Source organism: Diplotaxodon limnothrissa, linkage group LG1, assembly GCF_057381915.1.
Source record: "Diplotaxodon limnothrissa isolate DT_005_m linkage group LG1, D_limnothrissa_male_GT1.1, whole genome shotgun sequence".
NCBI classification, from domain to species: Eukaryota; Metazoa; Chordata; class Actinopteri; order Cichliformes; family Cichlidae; genus Diplotaxodon; species Diplotaxodon limnothrissa.
In genome coordinates, this window is record NC_140596.1 from 31,875,933 (window position 1) to 31,902,965 (window position 27,033).

General features: G+C 41.4%; 2 protein-coding genes across 2 annotated transcripts in view; both read left to right on the forward strand.

The window, feature by feature from the left end:
* The window catches only part of neo1a (neogenin 1a), a 170,721-nt gene extending 160,247 nt beyond the window's left edge, over window positions 1-10,474 (forward strand). The window contains exons 18-29 of the mRNA XM_085349868.1: window positions 1,406-1,544; window positions 2,689-2,796; window positions 3,122-3,316; window positions 4,271-4,303; window positions 4,538-4,603; window positions 4,932-5,058; window positions 5,213-5,457; window positions 5,996-6,088; window positions 6,421-6,588; window positions 8,290-8,577; window positions 8,747-8,883; window positions 9,585-10,474. Coding sequence (XP_085205994.1) covers window positions 1,406-1,544; window positions 2,689-2,796; window positions 3,122-3,316; window positions 4,271-4,303; window positions 4,538-4,603; window positions 4,932-5,058; window positions 5,213-5,457; window positions 5,996-6,088; window positions 6,421-6,588; window positions 8,290-8,577; window positions 8,747-8,883; window positions 9,585-9,737 — 1,752 coding nt within the window. The 3' untranslated portion in view covers window positions 9,738-10,474. The remainder of the gene's footprint in view (window positions 1-1,405; window positions 1,545-2,688; window positions 2,797-3,121; window positions 3,317-4,270; window positions 4,304-4,537; window positions 4,604-4,931; window positions 5,059-5,212; window positions 5,458-5,995; window positions 6,089-6,420; window positions 6,589-8,289; window positions 8,578-8,746; window positions 8,884-9,584) is intronic.
* A 4,629-nt stretch (window positions 10,475-15,103) lies between these two features.
* LOC146640039 (sorting nexin-1-like) lies at window positions 15,104-25,441 on the forward strand. Its single transcript, XM_085357189.1, has 15 exons — window positions 15,104-15,223; window positions 15,707-15,854; window positions 18,008-18,132; window positions 18,267-18,333; window positions 18,453-18,496; window positions 18,585-18,726; window positions 18,814-18,892; window positions 19,020-19,095; window positions 19,194-19,307; window positions 19,501-19,594; window positions 19,752-19,957; window positions 20,460-20,603; window positions 23,581-23,661; window positions 24,118-24,189; window positions 24,348-25,441. Exons 1-15 carry the CDS (start codon window positions 15,104-15,106, stop codon window positions 24,396-24,398), a joined length of 1,563 nt encoding a protein of 520 aa, XP_085213315.1. The 3' UTR covers window positions 24,399-25,441.
* The last annotated feature ends 1,592 nt before the right edge of the window (window positions 25,442-27,033 follow it).

A 27,033-nucleotide genomic window follows, 5' to 3' on the forward strand; every position in this document is an offset into this window, starting at 1 on the left:
CCATTGAACTGCAAAGGTTTGTTGTCACTCAAAGTGAAATGGAGGGAGAATTTGAGCGATGCCTTGTTACACAGCAGATTCATTAACACAATGTAAATCCACAACAGTACAGATATATGGAGTACTGCTCAGCTTGCTGCCATGAATGGATGCTTAAAACGTTTTGTGTCACTGAGGCTCATCACCAATCTAATATATTATGATGTCTATTAGAGAGGCTCTGAAACTTTACAGTACATCGTGTATGTAAACATAGCTGTACTCAAGAGGTATACCAGCAGTAAAGCCTTCACCTTAATGCCTCCCTTAGTGCAAGTCCACAGACACGCTTGTACATTATTGAAGGGATGACTGCTCTCTAACAGGCTGCATGGTTCTAAAGAACAGGGTGTTTTCATTTCCTATCCTACTGCCCTCTGTTTGACAGCCCCCAATGGAGAGCTGCACTTCTGCCATAGCACGCAACATTATAGACAGGACACTGGAGAACCTGACTCTGTGCTGCTACGACTACTTTTTTTCTCATGCTGGTTCATCCCAGTGGAGCTCGAGATAAATGTTGCGTAACTTCAGATTCTAAATAGTTCACTAGCGCTTAATAACGTATACAGATGTTTTGTAAATGATGCACTTTCTTTGTGGCACTGTGCACTCAGTCCATTGCAAAAGTCTTGCAATAAAACCCCACTTCATGAAGGTTTTAATGTTCAGGATATTAGTTGGTGGTTAAAAATGTAATTTATTTTTAAATTGACAGGTTTTGTTTTTTTTTTGCTTTTGTTGTTTACCTGCCATATTTACTCTCAATGATGTAAATAGGCCCTGTTTTGGCTGTAACTGTGAGGTTGAATTAATACCTCTTCGGAACAGCTGCAACAAAAACCCAAGCATTATAAACACGGAAATTATTGCGGGACTGTTTCATCAGACCTTACTCATTTTAGCAAGGCGTACCTAATAAAGTGAAAACTGAGTATTTCGTATAAACATGATTGAAACCATCAAAAGATGGAAAGGATGTGGTTCCAAACACTGGATAGTGCACATAATGCCTCGTGAATGTGAATGCTTCACACTGGTAATTTATTTTAGAACTAAAACAGGTCTTACTGATCTGTGGAGCTGGTTTTATACTTGAAGGAGCATTTAAATGATTCTGAAACGCCGCCTTGCTTCAGCTTCTCAGTCGTGAATGTTTTTGTTCTCTCTGAGATTGAAACTTGACGTGTTTAGTGTTTGGATTGTTAGTCTGGAAAAGCAAGACATCTGCAGGTGTTATTCAGTTAGTAAAAATCACACAGCTCTATTCTTTTCTCTGCCGGAAAACAGTTTCCAGGGTTGTTCGGCGGCTCTGCCGTCTCACAAACTGATTTCTTGTTTGCCGCTTTTGCTCGTTTTTCCCCAGATGGTCAACACCACCAACCTGAGCTACACGGTGCCAGATCTGAAGCCCAACACGCTGTACGAATTCTCCGTCATGGTGACCAAAGGCCGCCGTGTCAGCACATGGAGCATGACAGCCCAGGGCACCACCTTTGAGACCAGTAGGAGCACTGCAGACACGCAGACACAAACAACCGCGCATAAACACACACAGCACATACATGAGTACAAAGACACGAACACGACACCTACGGTGTAACGAGCCCCCCTGGCTGGCTCAGGAGTGACATTGTACTTCTTGCCGACCAAGGAAGGAGGAGGGGCAATGCTTGAAGATTATCAAGCAAGCTGTGACTCCACAGTGTAGTCCAGTAAAAACCAAAGACTGCCATTAACCCAAACAGTGAAAAGTAACTAAAATAGAAATTAAGGAAAACTGCAGCAAAGTTGGGGATTAATTGCAGGTGATAATTTAAGGAGAGTAGGTAGGGACTAACCATTCTTCCAAAATGTAATAATATTAATAGAAATACAGTTTATATTAAACTCTGGACCAGGTGTCTCAGCCTGAAGAGCAGTAAAAAATTCATGGATACAGTCAGTCTCCCTTAGACTACTTTTGGCTGGTCTTTCATTCAGGAGGGGTAGCCTGTTTGAAAAGCCATAAACTCCCTTTGTGTGTGTGGGTTTGTTTGTTTTTTTAAAAAAAGCTGGCTGCATAACTAACAGGTAATCAACCAACAAGCAAACTCTCAGTACCTGTACGACTTTAGCTCTGTGGGTGAGCAGGCAACCATATGGCCAGAAGCCAGTGGCCCAGGTTCGAATCCAACCTGGGGCCCTTTGCAGCGTCTCCTACCCCCTCTCTCTGCTTTCCTGTCTGTCTCCACTATCGCTATCAAATAAAGGCAAAATGCCAAAAAAAAGATAATATTTAAAAAAATAATAACCTGCTTTGAGATTACTAAAAGAAAAACAATTTCTTTTAATCTCTTGCATAAATATTTTTGAGTTTTCTAAAGGAAAGGTGAACAGCGTTTTTATTTCAGCCCACCCGGGGTTTGTCTCACAGCTGAGGAAATGGATGCTATTGTGTGCGTGTGCATCATCAACACACCCACACACACACACAAGTATAGTATATAAAAACTGTAGCTTTTTAGTCCAGGGGGAATACTATCAGCATAAAACTTTCCACATTTTATTTATATCCTGAAATGAAAGTTAGTAGTAGGAACATGTGCATGTGTGTTATTTAACCTTCTCATCAGCTCGAACAATGTCTCGTCTCCATCCCTGTCACAGCTCCCAGCTCCGCCCCGAAGGATGTGACTGTGGTGAGCAAAGAGAACAAACCACGCACCATAATTGTCAACTGGCAGCCTCCCTCTGAGGCCAATGGAAAAATCACTGGTGAGCCCCAAAGCCTCTCTTGTCCTTCACACAGATTTCTCACTACTTATTATTTTGACCATTTTGTAGCATCTCTGCACTGCAATGGACTCACATTTAGGTGAAGAATTGATGTGCAGATTGTGAATATGTCTGGGAGCTGTCTGATCACCCAGCTGCAGACTGATATTTTTTCTGTAAAAGTAGATATCTTTCAGAAAAGTATGTAAATGCATCACTCATGCTCTCCTGTTGGGGCTCTTAAGAATAAAAACAATATCCGTGATCTTACTTTAAAACTACATTTTAAACAATTGCTCGTTGTTCTTGGCGTCTTCTTTTGTAGGCTATATCATCTACTACAGTACAGATGTAAACGCCGTGGTCCACGACTGGGTTATCGAACCAGTGGTGGGCAATCGTCTGACTCACCAGATCCAGGAGCTAACGCTGGACACCACCTACTACTTCAAGATTCAGGCCCGAAACTCAAAAGGCATGGGCCCCATGTCTGAGCCCGTGCAGTTCCGCACTCCAAAAAGTAAGTTTATGTGACGCACGTTTTTCACATGGCAGCATTTACAGACTGTTAAACAAAGTCAAAGGTCCATCGGTTAAATAGACGTTTAAGCTCTCTAACAAAAAGAAATGAGGACTGTGAGATGTTTAGTCATCACGTAGCTTTATGCATGTGTAAATAGGCAGCTCTTGGCTAACATATACACAGTACACAGCTTCCATAGCTGCCGTTATGTCAGGGCTTTGGGTTAGTCGTGGTGTTACTCTGCCCTCAGCTGTCTAAAAATCAACAAATGGGCCTTCAAGATTTTTGTTTTCTCAGACACAGTGACCGTCCTCGGATTGCACCGGCGTATTTATGTGATGTGATTTAAATTACAGATGGATTTTTTCCATAGAACATTCAACACATCATATAAGCTTAAATACATTTTATTCCAAACACCTTTGAGCACTTTTTCTATTGCTGCGTGAAACTCGTGAGCTATAACAAGGATGCTTTTCAAACCTTCTTGATTAATTTGGCTTGGGCTGCTAACTGATGAGTCTGCTAAGCAAATGTTGTAAAGAATATTGTAGGTTCAGTTTGTTTCTGCTTCTTACGGCTGATTTAGGTTTTAGCTGAATATATTTCATAAGCATCCACTCTTTTTAGAGAATGCTAATATTTAGGGCATAAAGTCAGTGTGTGTTGACTGTAGGGAAGGTATTATATATATCAGTGTGTGTTTTAACTTCTGTATATGTTTTTCAATATACTTTCCTCTAATGTCAGTCTGGTTGTTTCTAGCATACTCTGTTTGGCTGCTGTCTGGTTTTCCTACTGGTTTTCCTTCCTATAGTTTTGCCCCTCTCTTCCTCCTCCTCACAATCCCCATCTCTCACTTTATTTCTGTCTCCCTCGCTGCTGTTTTCAGCTAACCACTTTTTTGCTTTTTATTGTCTCTCCCTCTCTGCTCTCCCTTGGCCTGTTAAGCTGAGTCCTCTGACAAAATGGCTAATGACCAAGGTAAACTCGCTCTCCACACTTTATCACTGCTGGACCGCACCCCCTAATGTTTCTCTTTTTCCAAGGACCATCTTCTACGCCAATTTAAAAAAAAAAAAGAAAGAAGGAAAGAAAAACTTAGTCCGTGTGACTGTGCTTGTGTAGTTTTTAAGATAATAAACATTTGACAGGCTCTATGTGGTGATAGAAAAGACCATTAGAATGACTTTTTGTTTTTCACCTATCTTGATTCAGCCTCAAATCTCACACCAAAGATGGGACCTTCAGGAAACCAACCTCCACGGGACCCTGTTCCACCAAGTAAGATTATAATTCCTCCTGCCTTATTTAGTGCTCATGCTCAGTTGTCATGTTGTCAGACACTACAGTCGTGCTGTAACCTGGACAAAGTTTCCCAAAAGTGTCCCCACGACTGAACAATGTAACTCAACCAACTCTTAGAAATGATCATAGACTAATAATTTATCACTTAGACGTGACTTATAAGTAACTATAGCCTCATATTTGTTTCAGTACAAATTTAAAACTATTTATTCTGATCTTGCATTTAATTTTTTTTTCTGTTGAAGTTCATACAGACATTAATGCGTAAAAGTTTGCACTCTAACTTTGATTTTCTCTTGCCGAGGAATTAAAGATGGGGAAAATCATATCCTGGTCATTGTCATAATCATCTCAGTGGGAGCCTTCACCATCATAGTGGTGGTAGTGGGGGCTTTCCTGTGCACGCGGCGCACCACATCCCACCAGAAAAAGTAAGACGCACTGTCCCGCTTTTACATTGCATGCTCTCTGTCTCTTTGTAATATAGATCTTCTCACTCTGTTTTATTAACCTACAGATCAGCTCCCTCCAGTATCTTTGACTGTTTTGCTGCTGTCGCTAACAGCTCTGTGTTCTCTCTGATAGAAAGCGGGCTGCCTCAAAATCTTCCAACGGCTCTCACAAATACAAGGGGAACTCCAAAGACCTGAAGCCACCCGATCTTTGGATTCACCACGAGAGGCTGGAGCTTAAACCCATGGACAAGTCGCCAGACCCCAACCCAGTCATGACTGAAACCCCCATTCCCCGCACCTCACAGGACATCACCCCTGCTGACAGCGGATTGGAGAGCAACCCCCACCTGCAGCAGAGGCGCAACTCCTACCGTGGTCAGTCTTGCTCAAGGCGGAGACTTAAAATGTGATGTTTTGGGAAAAGGGATGAAAGCGAAATGCCACCCTTGCTGCCTGAGCTTACATGCATAATAACATTGAGTAGACCTCTCTAGTTTGGCTGCAGACAGAAAACTACATTTTAAGAGTGTGACTTAAAAAAACGATGATTTTCAGGTAGGAATGAGGTAATATCCTCAGGTTTGCTTTCAGGAGGTTGCTGGAGGAGTCCTGAAGAGGTTTTTGTGTCATGAGTCAACACCTGTTCAATTTCTGTTGTTTTCCCGTGATTATCATGCAAAACATTTCATGCTTTTCATACATGCTGCCCATTACTCGTCATGATGCAGGTTTCTGCAAGTACAGTAAAGCTACTCAATGTAACTGTGACATTTAAAGATACAATCAAAACCCAATTAGTGCATTGATTAAGGATCCTGAGATCAGACGGATCGTTAATAAAAGGGGGGAAAAAAACGACAATCAATAGGGTAGCAGCTCTTTCTGATTGGCTGGTGTCCACCGTACCTTTTAGGCCACGAATCAGAGGACAGCATGTCTACACTAGCAGGCCGACGAGGGATGAGGCCTAAAATGATGATGCCTTTTGATGCGCAGCCGCCTCAGCGTAAGTGTGTGCGTGTGTGTGTGTGTTTGTGCAGTCGATTTGGAAACTCCTCACAAAACAATATGAAACTAGAGCACACAAAGTCTTAAGTTAACAACTTCCAAATGTTCCTTGTGGTTGTCTAATTAGAAAACATTTCATGCTTCTCGTGACATGTTAATGTTTCTGGGGATTTTTTGGTTTAGTGACTAAGCTGACAGAGAATATTGAAGTGTGTGTGTGTCACAGAAAACTGCATGTGTACATCTCATCGTCATCATCCTCATCACCAGTTGGTTAAACATCTTGTTGTGTTTGTGTGTCCGTGTATTCATGTCCATTTCCATTCACAGCCGTGATTAGCGCTCACCCCATCCATTCCCTCGATAACCATCACCACTATTATCACATGGGCAGCCTGTCGTCGGCGACACGCAGCTACCTCTACCACCAGGGCAGCGGGTACCCACGCCCGCACACCTGCACCCCCATCTCTCATCTAGACAGGGTGGACTCCACAGGTGAGACACTGCCCCCTGCTGGACAGCACGAGGAATAACAAAGAGGACAAGGGCACTCTTACCTTATGTCATAACCACTCACAGATTTGTCATTTGCTTATTCATTCCCATGCCGCTACCACCTTATGTTCATATTTGAGTTCTCCATAGTGTTACTAACCACTGTTGCTTTCCTTCCTAACATACTGGCTGTGCTCTTTACCAAGATAAACAAGGGAATGCAGTCGGATACACTATATTGCCAAAAGTATTCACACGTCTGCCTTCACATGGATATGAGCTTCTTAATGCATAGGATTTAATATATTGTTGCTCCACCCTATTGCAGCTTCAACTCTTCTGGGAAGGCTTTCGAAAAGGTTTAGGAGTGTTTCTTCTTCCAGAAGATCATTTGTGAGGTCGGACACTGTTATATGAGAAGACCTGACTTGCAGTCTCCGCTCTAATTCATCCTAAAGGTGTTCTGTGGGGTTGAGGTCAGGACTCTGTGCAGGGCAGTCAAGTTCTCATCCATGTCTTTTTGGGCTTTATGCGCTGGTGCGCAGTCATGTTGCAGGAAGGGAACAGGAACAGGAAGGGGCCGTCCCCAAACTGTTCCAAAAAAGTCAGGAGTATGAAATGGTACAAAATAGCTTTGTATGTCGAAGTATTAAGAGTTCCTTTCACTGGAACTGAGGGGCTGAGCCCAACTCCTAAAAAATACAACCGCACACCATAATCCCCACTCCACCAAACTTTACACTTGGCACAATGCAGTTAGACAAGTACCGTTCTCCTGGCCATGGAAACCCATTCCACGAAGCTCTCTACACACTGTTTTCGAGCTAATCTGAAAGTCACATGAAGTTTGGAGGTCTGTACCATGTCTAATCATTTCCATATTTTTATAGTAGCACAGTTGACTGTAGAATATTTCGCAGCGATGAAATTTCACGATTGGACTTGCACAGGTGGCACCCTATCACAGTACCTACGACTGAGCTCCTGAGAGCTGCCCACTCTTTCACAAATGTGTGTAGAAGAAGTCTTCATGTATAGGTGCTTGATTTTATACACCTGTGACCACAGAAGTGATTGGAACACCTGAACTGATCTGGATGTGTGAGTGAATACTTTTGGCAGTATAATGCACAAATAACTAGTTATAGTGAAAGAAAAATAGAAGGCTGAACTGGTGTTCAACTGACCTGAAGTCATTTATAAAGGTAGACCACAAGTTGCAGCTTCAGAAATGTTAAGATGTTTGCTTTTTATTGCTACTGAGCTTTTGAAATTATTTTCCTAGTTTCTTTTTATTTTATTTTTTTAACACTTAAGATGTTTGCATGCTCTTATTCATGTTTTGAGGAACCTGGATATTGCTATAGAACTGGGATACTGTGAGATGTAAACGCAAAGAAAAGACCACTGGGATAGGATGAACTGAAACCTGAGTTCATATGTATATTTACAGGATTCTAAATAAGACAGGTTTCTCAGCTTCTCGTGTACAGACTCACAAATAGAAAGTTCCATGACAGATATTTAGATTGGCGACAGCAAACCCAAAAATGAAAGCCTAAAATTCCAGCTTTAATTATTAATTATGACATTTTCTTGGTAACTTTCTACAAGCCGGTTGGCAGGCACTGGCATGCCGAAAAATGTTTTAATCCTGCAAACCCGTATTCTGACTGTCCCCACCTGCTGCCTCCTCTCCAGAGTCTGTGAGGAATACTCCCAGCTCTGAGCCCGCCCCTCCTGCCACCGCCTCCTCCCAAGCCTCCTGCCCCTCAGAGATCCTGGCTGACCCAGAGGGCAGCTACCACGGCTCCACCACCACAGAGGAGGAGCCTAGCTACTCCAGCAACCTGCCCCCACTCCGCTCAGCTCACCCGCATGCCCACGCCCACCCTCTCAAGAGCTTCGCTGTACCTGCAATCTCAGCCTCCAGCCACCCATCCTATGAGTCTCCCGCCCTGCCCAGCACTCCCCTGCTCGCTCAGACCGGTGAGCCCTCATATCACTGACACCCACCAAGCTAAACAGAGTTGAATCAGAATTTTTCTAACTAGCTCTTAAAAAGTCTTTGCGAGCTGAAAAAAAATTTTTTTTTAAAGCACTGGTGTGTGTTGCGTTCACTGAGTGTAGTATTTTCGTGTGACCTTTCTTCACTCAGGGCCTCCCACTCACCCGCATGTTGTGAAAACAGCCTCCATCGGAACACTAGGAAGGACACGAACACCGATGGTGGTCACCGTGCCCAACGCCCCCGATGTACCAGAGACCAGCAAGATGCTAGAAGATGTAGACAGCGTGAGTACAGCGCCCCACACTGGCTGCTTGTAGTAAGGCAGTCTGATTTTTTTTTTTTGGTAGGCCTGATGATGGTGGTGAATATTTGATATTATTTTTGCTGCTTCTTTTGGGTTGTTTTTTTAAATGATACCAATCACATTCCTTCCAAATCCATGTCAGGTTTACTTTGGGCACTGGATGATACAGTTACTTTCAGCTGAACATTGGTTTTAACCACATTTTCTGTTTGTTCTCTCTCTCTCTGTTTTTCTTTTTTTGTATTCTTTCCAAATTCAATCTCACCATGTTTTTACTTTCTCTTTTTTTTGTGGCGTTGTCGGCTCTCCTTTGGTCATTTCATTTAACCGTTAACTACCGATCTTAACAAAAAAAACAAACAAACAAACCCATAACTGGAATGATTTTTAATTTTTTGCCATTGAACCTTCTCTCTGCCTTGATTGGCTGTTGACCGTATGTTGGTGTTGGCTTCTCTTGGTTTTTTTCCTCGACGTCATGCTTTTGTCTGCTGCCTCTTTCTGTTTTTGTCCTTTTCCGACCCTTCAGTTTCATTGATCCACCCAGCCCCCCCCCCCCCTCCAGCTCACCTCACCCATGCGCCCCCTTTGCCAAACTCCTCCCTGTCCTCTGTGAAAGATCCCTGACTGATCCTCTCCTCTCCTTTCCTTTCCTCTGCTCTCTTCCTTCCCTCCTTCCAGGTGCTTGCCTCCCTCCCCCCCTGCCCCTCCCCCGCCCCCCGCAGTAACCCTGTTCCTCTCCCCCAGAGCTACGAGCCCGACGAGCTGACCGAGGAGATGGCCCACCTCGAGGGCCTGATGAAGGACCTGAACGCCATCACCACAGCGCCATGAGCATGCACTTGCACCAAAACACCACACACAGACAGACACACACACAACCACACACTCTCTGTCACCCCCCACACACACATACAGAAAGTCACACACCCTAAAGAAAAAAACACAACCAAACAATACAAAACAAATCAACAAAACCTTCGGAGCCAGAGGCTGCTGGACACAAAATGGCTTCTCATCCCCACGAAAAAGAAAAAAAAACTCTCGCGTCTCCCCCTGCAGAGAAAAACAAAACTTCCAGACTGAAACGTAGGAATTACTTTTTCCTTTTTTCCCCGGCTTACCTTGCTCAGTCTCAGGAAGGAGATTGCCATGTGAGGGAAGAAAAAGTGAGACAACTTCATCTTTATATGAAGAACCATTCTCAGAGACTATGAACTTTTAAAAAGGAAAAATAAAAACAAACAAACATTGGTCGCTTTCAACCGGAAGATTGTGAAATTTTTTTTTTTCCTCAGCAAAAATGGTAGTCATTTTTTTTTGTTTGTTTGTTTTTCGGTGCCGAACACTCTCGCTTGAGATGGTTGATTCAGTGTCAAGTCCAAAAAATATGCTGGTTTTTGATGTATGGTGCTCATGCGGCACAGTCTACACACAGTGTTTGTTTGATTAGTGTTTTCTTTGTGCATTTTGTATATCTATTGGACAGTTTCAGTGAAGTGAACGTTGGATTTCAGCCTCCTCCTCCTCTTTACCAAGCCTACATTATTCATCAACTTGTCTTTTGTCTTTTACCCACGTGTCATATGACTTTTCATTGGTTTTTTTTATGTTATTGTATTATTTTTTACATAAATATCCTTATAAACATGTACATATGTTTTTTTGTTTGTTTGTTGATGTTTTTAATGTTTCCCATCATTTCATTATTTTTATTATTATTATTATTATTATTATTATTATTATTATTATTATTATTATTATTATTATTTGGGATGGAAGTGGGATAATGAATGAGTCCTGAAGCTCAGTTTTTCATATCAGCAGAGGAGAGAGAGACCTGGTGCGTTTCTACAGTACATTCTTCTCTGAGGTCGCGTTGCCACCCTTTGTACATGAAAGTGTTTTCCAGTTTTTGGTTTGTCACGGGAGCTCCGTTTAAAAAAAAAAACAAAAAAAACAAAAAAAAAAAACAAACAAAAAAAACCCTTACCAACGCGCAGGTATGTCGGCGCCGTGGAGACGACTCTGCTCTGCGTGGATGGTGTCACTCAGCTGTCACCATCGGCAGCTGCTTCTTCATCGTTCAGTGGGACTTGACAGGATCTCCTCGCAGGTCAGGGGTACCGAGGACTCAGGGCGCTGGTCCCCCACCCCACCTAAATTACAAAAAAAACATCTACAGCAACAGTCGAGTTGTGTTTTATACCAGAAGTTAAGTCGAATGTGTGTTGTTTTTCCAAAAAAACAATATTTGGTTTCAAGCATCTGTACTGCTGAACCACGTGTGTGTGCGTGCATCCCCGATCCCCGGCAGCGCAGGAGTGTGTTTGCTGTTTTTCCATCACCGTGGTTCTTCTACAGATGTTATCAGATGCAAAGATGTTGGCCTTTTTGAAGGGGACTCCCAATTTGTTTTGTTTTTTTTACATGGTTTTGTATGAAGAAAAAAACGAAGCTTGTTCTATACACAAATCCAATATTTAAAAAAAAGGAGGAAAAAAAAAAGAAACTAGTTTTTCATTACTCTCTTACCCAAAGAAACTTGTCATTTGCGATCATAGTAATTTGCTCTACTTTTGTGAATACCATGTTTCTCATACATGTACATCGTCATGAATGTCAATATAACTGTAAGAGATTTTAACTATGGATACAAACAAGGAACAAGTTTTTGTGGGGCGGCACGTCGGGAGGGACCAGGGTGGGGGTTGACGGACAAAAGTGGGAGAAAGAGGAGCGGACTCCATTTGGGAAATAATCTATTGAGTTGTAAACAGTTGAACCTGTATTGCACTTTTTCACAATTTTTGGAAAGTACATTTCTTACATATCTTGTGTTTTAAATATCGAAAGCTGTTTGTGTAACGTAGTGTCCTAGGTAAGCAGCAGGCAGCTGGTCTTTTTTTTTTCTTTTTTTTTTTAATGTTTATTATTATTATTATTTTTGTTTTTTGCTTCAGAGATGATATGGATTGAGCGGCCAGGCGGTTTATACTCTGCAGCTCACGATGAGGAATTCTGTTGTTGCTTGTTCATGTACAGAGCTTTCTTTGCTTTCTGTAGAAATGGAGAAAAAAAATCTGTGGCTTTTTAAAAAATGTCGGAAAAAATGTTTGGACAAAAAAAAGAGGAAAAAAAAGATGTTTTTTTTATTGGTGCTCCTATACATTGTGTATACAAACAATTATGAATACTAACAAAGTAACCGTGTCTGCTCGTCTTCTTTTCATCAGACATGACGCCCGACAGGCATCATTGGTATACATACATACTCCAGAGATGAGCGAACACCGAAGAGTCTCTAACCTTGGGCTTTACATATCTTTCGGTAAACGACAGGTCAAAGATTGCTATTCAGGCTTGATTTACAACATTGAAATCCTTCATTAAAAAAGCAGGGCAGCTGTCATTTCACCTCATAAATTTAACAATCCATAGAAAAGGACTGCCTATGTCAGTTTGTACTCTATCATGTGTTTATTATGAGATGGATTCACCTCACATGATAGGGAAAAACATTTGGGTTTTATTCACAGTGTGAACCTGAATCTATGTACACGTGACAAAAATTCTTCCATCTATAGACGTGACAACATCCTGTATGTGAGGTCAGCTGACGGAAAGTCATTTTTTCCACAGTCAGTGCAGTTATGATGAAATTTCTCTATTTTTGCATTTTTAAAGCTGTGGATTTTACTTAAAAAAACATGTCTATTAGTCATGCTTTTTGCTGTTTTCTGCAGCATTCGCAGCAAAACAAAAAAAGCAAAATAAAACTACTTGTTTTGATCTCCACTGAGAGGACAGTCCAAGCGTGCAAAGCCAGTATAAAACGCATTTGTAAGAGTGTGCATAAACTAGGTATTGGGAAATATTACGATCTGGCAAAGACATGTAGAAAAATGACCCACTAAAAAGAAAATATATAGGCTAAAAATACTTTACTCAAAGAGTTGTAAACTGTGATATCTTGTCTACAGGATATGCCCATAGGGTGCGAAAAGCCGACATTTGAGTTTGTCTATGTTCATCTCAGACCAGATAAATATTATATAGTCTAGATCAAGATGTCAAACATGAGGGTGGGGGCCAAAATCGGCCCAACAAAGGCTCGGGTTCAGCCCACTGTATAGCTTTGGAACAAGTGAAGGACGCCGAGGTTTTAGACTTTTAACTGTATTTTAATAGTTTTTTATAGCATTGCTGCGAATGAAGACCTCACTCATGAGTATTCATAAGGTAAAAGAAAAAAACAGGTTATTTCCTGTAAATTAACAAAAGCTTTGTTTTATAATTACAGAAAAGTCTGTGCAATGAGCTGTCTGTACAGTAACTTTTCTATATCATGTATAAAAACTGAGATATATTGTTGAAATTGCACGCTGACACAAAGGTGAGTTTAACATGTCCAGCCCACTTAACATCAAAGTGGGTTGCATGTGGCCCGTAATGTAAAATGAGTTTTACATCCCTGTTCTAGACATTTAAGAAACAAAGTGCCCTGAATTGCAGAACACCACCTGCCTGACAGTCTCCTGCTACTGCTTCACTACTACTAAAACAGTCTAATGCAACAGTTCAGTACAAACACCCAACCTTCAGGTTAATAAGTTCAGTTTTTGCCCTCTGATCTAGCCACATAACACTGACATTTGATCATCAGCGGTCACGTGGTAAGTGCACTCCTATGGGAATTACACCTTTGAACAGGTAAAATCATGTCACCTGAATGTAGACCAGGAGTGTCAAACTAATTTTACATTGCGGGCCACATACAGCCCACTTGGATCTTAAGCGGCAGGACCAGTGAAACTGCCCTTTCTGTCAATGTAAAGAAGTCACACATTTAACTGTTTTTCTACATGTTAAAGAAAGAGCTCTGTCAGCATGACTCTTTGGACTTAAATTGTAAGATATAAATGTGTACAATTACAAGAGACTTTCTGGTAGCTTATTGCCCAGACTCTCCTTGTTGTGTGGTTGTTGTTGTTTTAAAACTGTAGTCATAAAAAAACAGATTTCTATAGTAGAAAGTGGAAAAACAAACTTCCGTTTTTCACAACGTTACAGAGGTTTTATTACAGACATAGCTAAGCGTTTCGCAATTTGGTATAAATTTTGAAAGTTGAAATTTCTTTGGTGCTGAACTGTAGAAATTAGGCTTTCTTGTCAGATATAATTTGTGTGTGTGTGCGTGTGTGTGTGTGTGTGTGTGTGTGTGTGTGTGTGTGTGTGTGGGGCGGTGGTGAGGGCAGCGACCGACAACACTGTATACAACGGAAGATTGGTGCGTAATAAGCAAGCAAATAAGGCAGAAAATAGAGAATTTTCTTGGGAAACTATGGTCTTGAAGCACACTGAGAGATGGTGCTGTGAAGGAAGTGCGAATTTATGGGTGGAAACAAGGCAGGCAAAGTAAGTGGAAATTCATTACAGTGTTTTTCAAACGTGAAGTGTAGTGGTCTTGTTTTGCTGCTGGTTCAGTGAGTTTTGGTTGGAGGGTGACAAAACCTGCCGTTTCGGAATCTGTGGGATGTCAGCTTTTCACACCCTATGGGCATATCCTGTATAGGTGAGATCCGGGCTTTGTGTTTACATCTTTTTGCGGAATCTGTTTAGCTGCTTGTTAATCGTTAAGCCGTTTTTGCTTTTTTGGTGGTCTTTGGTCTTTGACGTTTCTGTGGATACCACACATGTCTATAATCAAATAACAGATCTGGCGGTACCTCATGTCCCTCTAGCTCCTGGTACCATGGGCATTGAGGTTCAAACAATCGAAATGCATTGTGGGAGATGTAGTTTACGGTCAGCATGCGCTTTTAAGCCGCATACAGTAAACTTTAAGTAAACTTTAACGGTCATGCACAAACTTTTGCGAGGAACATAAAATTACATATTTTGACATATGCGCTCTAGACATTGTTCACGGTGCCAAATAAGCAAACAGTTTGGAAATTTTGTTTGTTTGTTTGTTTGTTTTGGGGGGGGGGGGGGTGTTTTTAGATATTTGTCTAAGAAGCACACTCTCAGCAAAAATCTGCAATCTGAAATCAAAGACACTGTTTCTCTTGGGTTACAACGTGCAGTGGTTTCCGAGGCTGTAATGTGACCAAGTGACCGGCAGGTGTCGCTGCAGCCGCTCAACCGCCGGCCCCCCCTTCACTTCCGGGACGCCAGTTGCGCTCACAACAGGGAATATGGCGGCCAGCTCGGATCGGAACCCACCTCCTTTCCCCACAGCAGAGGAGTCAGAGCCGGGATTGTGTGACATGGCAGACGCGGACAGCGACGAGGGCGAGGACATCTTCGTTAGTAACGTAGGTTCCCGCTTCGGTGACACCAGTAACAAATTGACGTGTGTTTTTAGGTTTGCATTAAGTCAGAGTCAGAAAGCCTGCATTTTTTTTTATATCTCAACTGACCTGCATTCAGGGCATCCCAAAACGCTGAGGCTTTGACGGACAGTCGCGAAATACGGGCAGGTTTTCTTTGGAAGCAGCGAAAGAAATTTGTAAAGGTGTCCGGAGTTGGCTGAGAGTTAAAATTGGCCTCTCTTTATTACCAAGTAATAGGTTTTATCACTGCTTTTGTCTTGTTCGGCCTGTTCCCGTTGGTTAATTGTTAATTAAAACGCTGGCTTCGTTCACAGTCAAGCCCCTCTTACTTATCGTTTTAGCAGAATTAATCAATCAAAATTTGGTGAGCTCCGTTAGTCACATGACTCCACCCTGCTTATCAGCCCCTGTCCTAACGGGCTGCAAACTGTAATGACAGCTCGTCTCTGTGGTGGTTGTCTGCAGAGTAACCCCGTGTCTGTGAGCCGGGGAGTTTCTCAGCCCGACCGCGTCAGCGAGGAGCCTTCAGATCTGTTCAGCGAGGAGGCGGCCAGCAGCACAGCGGCCAAGGCCAACGGAGTTCACTCCGACGATGACAACGATCTGTTTGCTGGTGAGGACACACTTCCCCCTAACAACATCTGCCAGTTCACTCGTGACTCTGCAGCATCCACAGCTTCTTGCTCTTGACTGTATCATTTTTCATGGCGATCTTGCACAGATAACATAATACTACAACAACAACAAACAAGCATGGTGACAGCTTGCTTTACTCAACTCAAGATTATGCAAACATGTTGATGATTTAAGTTTATGTGGCATAGTAGTTGGTGCCAGAAAGTTCAGAGTATTTCAAAAACTGCAGATCCGACCGGATCAGAGGAAAATTACCCTGCTGCATATTGATAGGAAGGCAATAACAAGTCAACTCATTACAGCCAAGGTGTGCAGAAGAGCATCTCTGCATGCACAACACATAAGACCTCGAAGCAGATGGACTACAGCAGTAGATACTAGTGTTAGAAAAGATGTACCGATTCAACTTCTTTACTCAAGTAGAAGTGAAAAAGTAATAAAGTACAGGGTATGAAATGTACTCAAAGTAAGAGAATAAAAGTAGCTCAATGAAGAGAAGGGGAAAGTATAGAGGATGGCTTTGACTCTAAACAGGAAAATGAGTAGGGAAGAGTCCGATGCATGCTCAATCATCCAGGTAAGGAAATCCCAAAAAGTTGATTCTGTTCATCTGTACGTAGCGTTTTTAGGGGGAGAAAAGTTTTGTCACTTGTCCAAGTGACTTCTTCAGTCTCAGCTGACTGCAGGTCACTTGGATGAGTGAGGAAACGTTTCTCATACTGAAAATGCTACATCTAGATGAACAGAAATTTTTGGGAGTAGGGAAGAGGTTAAAGTGGATTCAGCAGGAGCTCTAAAATCAGTTGTAATGACTTAATATGGGAAAAGAAACACAACTCAAAATAATTTCTATTGAGAGCTCCAGTAGATGTTCTTAATATGCAGACTGTGATCAGGTGAACTGTATAACTCCTGCTGCTGAGCTGCTCTTTGTGGATTTACACACCTGAATTTAACAGTTGTTTAAGTTTGAGTTGTTCTGGCTCATTTCCATCCTCTACACTGACAATACACTGTTTATGCTGTCGTCATATTAGACACTATACAGGGGAATGAAGGTGGAATTCGATGACCGAAGCATCATCAGTTTAACTTCAGATTCTTCCCTGCTACCCTTGATGTACCTAACTCTGACCACTGTCACACACTGTTCTTTACTTTAAATTATCACAGTACAACAAACTAACCTGTTTATAATACACTAACCTGCAAATGATTTTTATGCAACTTTTCTTTCATCTCTGAGTGAAGTTAGCTCTTTCTTTTCTCTCCCTTTGAAATACAGCAGCTGGACCTTCAGCTAGCAATACACTGTGCGCCAAACCTTTTGTCTTCAGTAGGGCCAGCTAGATGTTGAAGTACTGCAATTGCAACTCACTGACACCCGCAGTCGTTCCGGTGTTGTGGCAAAAAAAAAACCCCACTGGCCCACTTTAATCCCAGACTATAGCACAGTTTTGCCTCTTTTGTCTATTTCTATGCAACATCCGCTGGTGATGAATAAATGAACAGGGTTGTCTTCCACGTGTTTCTATTTAGGGTCAAATCAGTTTGATGTTTGGAGCTTCGCAGTGACGAAATAATAACTCTACCCAAATGAGTCTGTTTTGAAAATGTAAGGCGTAAAGGTAAAAAAGTAGTCAGGAAAAAACTACTCAAGTAAAGTCGAGAAACCTGAAAATTCTACTTAATTACAGTAATGAAGTATTTGTACTTCGTTACTTCCCACCTCTGCAATTGAGCACTGTTTAAACACCACAGCTTACTAGCTGACCATTTTTATGCATCTGTGACCCCAGTTTGGGAGATGTCTGCCTTTTTCCTGAATATTTTTCCCAGAAATCAAGATTCCCTCACAAAATTCACAAAGCTTGTTCTGGTTAGTTTCATATAGTATCTGTTACCTTTCCTCCAAACCACACTGCACAAAAAATTGAAATGAAAATCCAGTTATGAGTAGACATAAGCTGTCAGTCATCAGAAGAGGCTTAAGGCTGGATGTAGATGCTGCTGGTCACCAAAAGCTACCACAATAAATCTGAATTTGAATTTATGAAACTTTTTGCAGCAAGAAATGACAGCCAGTCTGTAAAAGTCTGGAACATGAATGAAAAGGCTTTCTTTCTCCAGATACAAACGTAGAACTGAGCACAGACAAGTCCAGCAGCTCTGCTCGGAAGGAGCCCTCTGGTCCTCGACATGCCTCCACATTCACTCTGAGCCCCGCAGCCATGCAGCCCACCTCCTTGGAGCAGGTACAGGCCACGGCTGAGCCCTCTAAGAACTTGTGAGAATCTCAGTAGCGTGAATGCTTTTCTAATGCTTGCGCTGCAAAGGCGTAGGTGTGTTCAAGGTATGAGTTGTGTTGCTGTCTTCTTATTGGTTGTAGCTGGAAGAGGAAGAAGCCAAGGACAGTTTTGATGTGGATGTTGCTGTCACAAACCCAGAGAAAATCGGTCAGTCTCTTTTTTCTTTTTTCTTTTTTTTTCATCATACAACCTTCTACATTTTGTAGATTAAACTAATGTTATTAATTGTAAAGTAGCTAATTGTGTGATGTTTTTGTCCTCTTTAGGGGATGGCATGAATGCATATGTGGCCTACAAAGTATCCACCAGGGTATATAATCCAGCTTGTGTTAATTCGTGGCTTTCACTAGCTTTTGCTGTTGTGCCTTTCTCATGTCCTGTCACTGATCTTCCACCAGACTTCCTTGCCCATGTTCAGGAGTAAGGTCTTCTCTGTGAGGAGGCGCTTTAGTGACTTCTTGGGCCTTTATGAAAAGCTGTCAGTCAAGCAGTCACTCCATGGATGCATCATTCCACTACCACCAGAGAAAAGTGTTGTAGGTGGGTGCCAGGCATTTGTTTTTTTCTTTGGTTCTGCACTTTTTTTTTCTCTCCCTGCTGTGTGACACGTGTCATTTGGTTCAACAGGAATGACCAAAGTGAAGGTGGGAATGGATGATCCATCATCAGTAGAGTTTGTGGAGAGGAGAAGAGCAGCTCTGGAGAGGTGTGGATCCATATATGATTTACACAGTGACATTATTAACGTCATGTCTAGTTTCTTTGTTGTTGTTTTTTTTATTACATTTTCTGCTTCACACACTTCATCCCTGATGCCACTGTGCTTTATGTAGGTATCTTCAGAGAGTAGTGTCTCACCCATCTTTACTACAGGATCCTGATGTGCGTGAGTTCTTGGAAAGAGAAGACGTGAGTATTTCAAGATATAAAAAGTAGGAATGGGACAAATACTTGACTGGTCACTGCTGAATTTTAAATGTATAATTCTTGGAATGCTTTATGTTCAGTTGCCCAGAGCCGTGAACACCCAAGCACTGAGTGGAGCAGGTTTCCTCAAAATGATCAATAAGGCATCAGATGCTGTCAACAAGATGACCATCAAGATGAATGAGTCTGACACTGTAAGGGCTGAAAAGAGGGCTGAAGTGTTTAGTTTTTACATACCGTTCCACATGTGGCCTCCAAATGTAAATTTGCATAAGGATGAGTAGGAACAGACCCTGATAGATCTGTGGAGCCAGCAGAAGGCATCAAACAGATCTGCCATTCTAAACACAATGAAGAGGTTGCTGATGTTTATTCTGTGTCTCTCAGTGGTTCGAGGACAAGTTCCAGGAGGTGGAGAATGAGGAGCAACAGCTCAGGAAGCTTCATGTCGTGGTTGACTCCCTTGTCATTCACAGGAAAGGTGAGCTTCACCTGCTTTTTATTGACTTGAGCTTTTCTTTGCATCGTTTATCAAATTAATTTAGGGAAAGAAAACATTTCAGCCCAACTGTCTTTCAGTTCTTTCAGGGTGAAACAAGTAGTCTGAATATATTTTCTGCTTCCGCCTTTAATACCAGAGCTATGTGGGAACACAGCAGTGTTTGCCAAAAGTTTGGCCATGCTTGGGAACTCTGAGGACAATACAGCTCTGTCACGGGCCCTTTCGCAGCTGGCAGAGGTGGAGGACAAGATGGAGCAGCTGCATCAGGAGCAGGCAGCCAGTGACTTCTTCATCTTTGCAGAACTGCTTGGTGACTACATCCGCCTGCTGGGTGCTGTGCGGGTAAGCCTTCTACGTGTACTGTTAGGATGGTGGATAGAATAGGGTAGATGGGAAGAAATATATTTCTTGAGGGAAATGAGGGCGACATCCCAGAGAAAGTAAGATTTGAGAATTTCCTGATGTTGGTAATTTTTGAGTATTTTATGTTGCATTTCTCTCGTAAAACTAAATAAACTGAATGAAGTTATTTACATAAAAATCTTAAAAAAAAAGAAAAGAAGGCAGTATCATTAGTGCAGAAGAACCTATACATGTACGATCAAGTGTCTGAATAGGGCCATTTAATGTTGTGCAAGTGAGCGATGCGATATGCACAGCTTTATGTTCGAATCGCACCGCTTGAGGAAGTAACGACAACAATAAGGGCTCTCCTTAGATCTGTAACCAACCTTTAACGTGGTGCAAGGTCACAGTTTTACTGCAGACAAGCTGTCTGTTGTGTTTCGTGGAAAGATCAGGTGTTGCTACTACCACTGTCTGATCTAAAAATGGATGTCCACAGGGCTGCTTTGACCAGCGCATGCGGGCGTGGCAGAGGTGGCAGGAGGCTCAGAGTACACTCCAAAAGAAGAGAGAGGCCGAGGCCAAGCTCTTGTGGGCCAACAAACCCGACAAACTGCAGCAGGCCAAAGAAGAGATCACTGAGGTAACAGTGGCAGTGAGCACACAGTTAATGCAGCACTCAAAGTCTTTAGTTTACACCAAAATGAACTTCAAAGGTTTTTCTTTTCTTTTTAAATTTCTCCTGCAGCAGATTGTTGATCAGGCCAGTTTGACAAACAGGTTACAGGAACCCAAACAAAAAAGTTTCATTTAAAATACTTTGACATCTTGTTCTGATTTCGGAGACACTCCCATTACCAACATGTCAGCTTCTTCAAATATATAAACATTTAGTTTTTTTTCTTTGCTTTTATTAAATTATCAGCTTCTTATCAAAGTGGAGATGTAAGAGTAATTTTGTTCATTTATTTAGTTCTTTTTGTCAGCAAGATTGCAAAAAAAGCTGCAAACCGAAAATCCATGTAACAAGTTGCTGTATGGTTGTGGATTATTTTGTAAGATGGCACTGTGAAGCTGCTTTTTCACCAATTTCTGACATTGGTTAATATTGAACTGCTCCAACACTAATATAGTTTGGTATCTGTTAGAGTGTTGTCATTAGTGGAATTGATTTCACATCAGTACGACACTGAAGGAATTTAATTTGAAGTGTGGGTTGTCAGCTACACTTGGGTTTAACAAGTTGTTGCATTGACCTGTTAGAAAATACATCTGTTTTTTTGGCTTGTTTCATTTTGTGGGTTTTTTTGTTCGATTCTTCCATTACAGTGTTGTTTGCTGGCCCAATGTTGTGAAGCAGTTTAGTGTGTAAATTCACTTTGTGTGTCATATTCTTTTGGTGCTGGTAGCTCACCAGGGCCCTATTTCAGGAAGCCGGTTTAGTGCAAACTCTGAGTAAGTATACCCTGAGTTAACGAAAACTCTGGGTTTTCGGTTTCACAAAGCGAGTTTAGATTAATTCTGAGTGAGTTACTATGACGACACACTCCGTGAAGCTAACCTGCCCCCTAGCAGGTTTACTACAACTAACCCTGACCTTCTCTGCCTCTTTGTCAGAAACCTGACTGTAGGAAGTGTCAGACATGGCGTGCCCCTTCCTTGAAGAGCCAGTAGATGTTGAAGCCCAAATTCTCCGCAGAGCTCTCCGCCGGGAGAGAGTGATTAGAGCGCGTTTGGACATTTTATCATTTCCTGATGATTTTCTGTGTGAACGTTACCGTTTTTCAGCACAATCTACAATTTATTTGAATAACATCCTCAGGCCTAATATTGCTCATGTGACACATCGTGGACATCCTCTCAGTTCTGTACATATTATTTGTATTGCACTTCGGTTTTTTGCAAACGGGAGCTTTCTGTATAATATTGGTGACGCTGAGCACGTTTCCAAGGCTACCGTCTGTCGGGCAGTCAGGAATGTTACAGTTGCACTGAAACGTCTCGTGTACTTGTTTGTGGTGTTCCCCGGTCATAGACCCACACGATTTATCAAAGAGGGATGCCACAAAATTGCAGGTAGCAGGATGAACAAAACTTAATCCATGATGTGGTGATACTTGAACTACTACTTAAATTTTACATTTATTCTCACGGTTCCCAGGCGTGATTGGCTGTATAGATGGCACTCACATTCCAATCATTGCTCCTTCAGTAAATGAAGGAGACTATGTGAACAGGAAGTCTTTCCACAGCATTAATGTACAGGTACATAGTTCCCTGTAGCATTTCAAACTAACAAATTATTTCATTATTAGTAATGGATGCTAATTTGTGTTCTCTGCACTGTGAAGATCATATGTGATGCTGCCAACATTATCACAAATGTGGAAGCCAACTGCTCAGCCTCTGTGAGTGGTGGTGGTGGAGGACCCCCACCTGTTTTTCGGGCCTCCGCTTTTTTTTCTGTTGGCTATAACGGGTCACATTTGAGCATACAGAGTAAGCAAATATGTACTTGTAATGTGCTCAGATAATTTCAATAAGTGCTTACAGAGGGGAAATTAATGTAGCCTCTAACTGCAATTGATTTACATCGGACAAACAGACCAAGCACTATGGCTCATAATACAATTACACCTTACCTGTTTGGACTATATTTTTATATTTCATTTTTACTTGCTGCCAGGAACGTTTGGGGCCTGTTGGGTTGCACCTGCGCTCACATCACATCACAAAATCAAATGTATGAAATACAAAATAAAATAAAATAAAATAACGTGTTAAATGGGTGGAAATCCCTAGATCAATGTTTAAATTAACACTCACGCATTGACTCTGTCAGCTATGTTTTGCCATGCATGCTCTCTTTCTTTTGCAGCTGAGGCTGTGTTACTTTTTTTCCGCAAAATTTGCATGTTATCGGCATATGCTGCCATCAGAATTTCGGCCTCAAGCGCTGTAAAATACATTGACCGCGCCTTCTTTCCCTCCGTCTCCATGGTGACTCGCTTAATCTGTGCTCCACTAATCAGGGCTTTATGTATCCTCGTGCGAACGCTTAACTTGGGGTTAAAGCAACTCCGCGTTGACTGAACTACTTGTTATCAGCCTTTCTGAAACCGAATATTCCGAGTTGGACAGTTCGGGGTTACTCAACCCTGAGTATCGTTTTTCACTCTGAGTTTTCTAAACCGACTTCCTGAAATAGGGCCCAGGTTATTCATTCTGTTTTGGAAAGTACTGAATTGGTTATTTTTCCACTCCTACAGTTACCATCCCACTAAGCTGTTGTTGACGGCATCCTTCACTCGCATCATCACCACTGATATCAAATTCCTGACCTTTCCTCAATTTGTCATGAACTCAAACTCACGAAGGAAACCAGCAACTGCTTTTGAGCCAGTATAAACTCTTACGACAATATTATTGTATAATACCTTGAATTAAAGCTGAAAGTCTACACTTCAATCACCTCTTTGATTTCACTACGAGGAGTGGATTTCACCCTTTTCCGTCAATGTCGACAGTCATCTGTAGTCTCTCTGTATTTATTAGCTTGTGTTTTGTCATCTTTTGCAAGTTGTGGTGATTTGTTTCTTTTTCTCCCTTTGTGTCGTCAGTGGGAGGCGAGGGTTACTCAGTACGAGAGAGATTTTGACAGAATTGGCATGACTGTACGCAAGGAGGTTCTCAGGTTTGAGGTATGTTGGGAAGGGTTTCTTTTAATGTGTCACCAAAAGTTAGTATCAAAGTAGAATGATTGTGTCTCATTTTGTCACTGCTGGAATGTTAAGAGTGCTACTGTATCTATTTGACCTGGTGAACACTTACGGTTTTTCCAGTAGCACAAGCAACTTCATTGTGAACTCAAGATAGTTGATTTCAAACATGCACTTCATCCCTGCACTTTTCTTGACATTCTTCAGATTCAGTGCTTCAGATTGCACTGATTCATATGAATGTGAGAACAGAGCAGGTAATAATAAATGATGTTAGGGGACTGTGAAAGCTGATGAAAGCCAAAAGCTACAGTGGGTTGTTCTTCACAATAAAGTTGCTGGATTTCAGCTCCTTTTGACCTCAGAAACAGGGGAAGTTCTGCCAGAAATTCCTACAGCCGGCTTGAACCTTAGATGTGACAACTCTTGTGTTTTCAGAAAGAGAAAGCCAAGGACTTCAAGAGCCAGATAATCAAATACCTGGAAGCAATGCTGCAGTCCCAACAGCGGGTAATCACTTAACTATATTAAGCATCATATCCAACATGTACAAGTATTTGTGAGGATAACGAACATGGCTATTAAACTTCGGTAACGATTAACATCTTACTGTTAAAAAAATGTTTTAATAGTCTTTTTGTCTTCTTCTCACTCTGATTGTTTTCCAGCTCATAAAGTTTTGGGAGGCATTCCTGCCTGAGGCGAAAGCGATAGCTTGATGAAGAGGGAGACTCTTTAAAGACCCCGACTGCCTTTTTGAACACTTTACCTCTATAAGCAGGAACTGAGAGGACAATTTTGAAACACACAAGAAACTTCCGTCCGTTTTTTTTCTTTTGTCTTTTTAATGACATCGTCTTCTCTTATCTTGTACAGTACTTCAGTATGATAAGCGCCACATTTCCACAGCATTTCTCTGGTATATTGCCTTGTTTATGTTTCTGATTTAAGATGGTATAAAGCAAGAATCCAGCAGAGATTAACAGGGACACGAGTGTCTGTAAAACTCACCGTCCTGTCAGTGGGATATATATTTATGTCTCTTGTTTATTTTAACATGGAGGTACTGTCCCAAGGTAGCATTGCCTACAGTTTACATTAGAAGATAGGCATATGTGAGTCATTCCACACTAACAGATTGATGCATGTCAGATAATGTTTTGATGCACTAAAATGAATTGTTCTATTTCAAGAGGTTTTTTTGATATTATCAAACAAACACTATTGATAACTGGGGCCATGTACCAGGAGTATTAGCACATTCAAACAGTATATCATAGATTACGTATTAGATGATAGAGGCAGATTTGACAAGGTTACAAGCTTGTCAGAGGCGTTACAAAATGATATAAGTTGTTACAGTGAGCGCAGGGTGTGAAAATGTAACCTCTGCTTTGGTAGTATTTTCTACAGTGACACATATGATAGTTATGTTTATGTCAGTTTCTTCAAGAGTATATATTTGGTCCTATTTTGTCAGACGTGGAGGCCTAAAGGAAACCACTGGGAACTGCTCCAGAGATTTGTCTAGAACCATGAAAGTGACTGACATGTACAAGTGTGCACATATAAAGCACTGAACAGAACTTGTGCAGATTGCTAACCATTCTTTTTTGTTTTGAGAAACTTGTCTAACAATGACAGAAAGACGTTCAAGTGAGATGGTCCCTTATTTTCTTAATCAGCATTTGTAAGTGTAGTTTTTCTGTCATGTCATATTTACGTAAGAATGTGCTTTATTTTTGTAACCACTTTGCATTAGTACACACGTTTTCCTGAAAATGCTGTACATGTAGATGTACAAAATAAATCATTAGTTCAGCTTTGGGACACTTGTTTTTGTTTATGTGAGGTTTTTTTATGTGTTTGGTGGGATTTTCCATTTCACTGGGGAACTGAGATAAATTGTGATCTTCTAGACTTATACTGTACATGTAACATTGACCACTGGTTAGCACTGTCCTCTTTACAAAGATTTTGAAGGTTGGTTTTGACTTCTGCAAAAAACAAAATGCACATCCCTATACGCTGAAGTTTTTATCAAGTTAAATTTACCCTTTAAAAAGGTTGCTCTTACTTGAATAAGATTAACTTAATCAACTTATTCATTTTCTAGCTCATGCTGTCTATGCTACACCTAGACTATCTTCCTTTATCCATGCGCAGTCATAAAGAGATTGATACAGAGATTTCTTGAGTAGTGACTTCAAATTTCTAGATTATGGAAATTGAGATTAACTGATGTTTTCCTATTGCTGAAGTGTGATGGAACAACTGTCTAAAAATCATTTCTATCTAACCTGATACCTGCAAAAGCACTAAAGAATCTGTCGTGGAAGAAGGCTGGACGTGAACACAAGTGCAGAATACAGGCAAAAAGTTCAGTATGTTTATTGCATGTTTTGGCAGATGTAGCCCGTCTTTTGTGAGTGAAGCTGCAGAGTTTAATATGGTGGGATTGGTGAGTAGTATCTGGTATGCAGCTTAAAGGACTACTGTGTGCTAGGTCATGATAGAGACTAGTTATAGTGGCTTATTTTCAGGGGCCCTAGTTACAGGGGGTGTAGTCCAGTGCAGAGCTGTTTCTATTTGGTTTAGGATTGTCTTTAAGACTTGGAGATGTGTAATTTTGGCATTGATTTCTTAAATTATTCTTGAATGAAGACATTGATTTGATGCATGTAAGAAAAAAAAGATTCATTTGTCTTTATTTTTTCCTCCTATCTCCCTACCCTGTGTTCTCAATGAAAAAAAAAATGAAAAACACAAATAAAAAGAAGGAAAGAGATAGGAGAGAAAAGCCCAACAATTCCCCCTGAGCAAGCACTAGGTGACAGTGGGGAGGAAAACCTCCCTTTAAATAGGAAGAAACCTCTGACAGAACCAGGCTCAGGAAGGGACAGTCAACTGCCGTGACTGGTTGGGGTGTGAGGGTGAAAAATGATGAAGAGGGAGGGGAGACCAACAGAGAGATGATCGGAGAGGAAGGGGAGAGAAAAGGTGGAGGAAGACGAGACTACGCCTCCTCATGATCAAGTGAGAAAGCAGGAGAATCCTTCCTTTTGAAAAAGCAGAAGCGTTTTTTTTTCTTCTTTTTCAGTCACTGTTCCTGGAGCGCTGAGGTTTTTTATGTCATCGATTGCTTCTGCGTTTCCCCTCTCAACTTTCTTGCATCTTTTCTACAGTTCTTCTAATTTTGCTTGTTTTTCTTCAAGCTTTTCTTTCAGTTCTTTTTTTATTTTGCCTCCTGTACTAGCTTTGCCTCGTGTCTGTATTCCTCCGTTGTACTTGGTTGTACATGTCTTCTAACTCCTGATTTCTCCAGTGCATTTTTTGAAGCGTACACTGTAGGTC

Excerpts from the sequence above, each read along its gene's own strand:
- LOC146640039 (XM_085357189.1), top strand. The coding sequence starts at position 15,104 with ATGGCGGCCAGCTCGGATCGGAACCCACCTCCTTTCCCCACAGCAGAG. Across the intron at positions 15,855-18,007 it reads TGACAACGATCTGTTTGCTG|ATACAAACGTAGAACTGAGC; the intron begins GTGAGGACACAC and ends TTCTTTCTCCAG. Across the intron at positions 18,727-18,813 it reads ACCAGAGAAAAGTGTTGTAG|GAATGACCAAAGTGAAGGTG; the intron begins GTGGGTGCCAGG and ends TTGGTTCAACAG.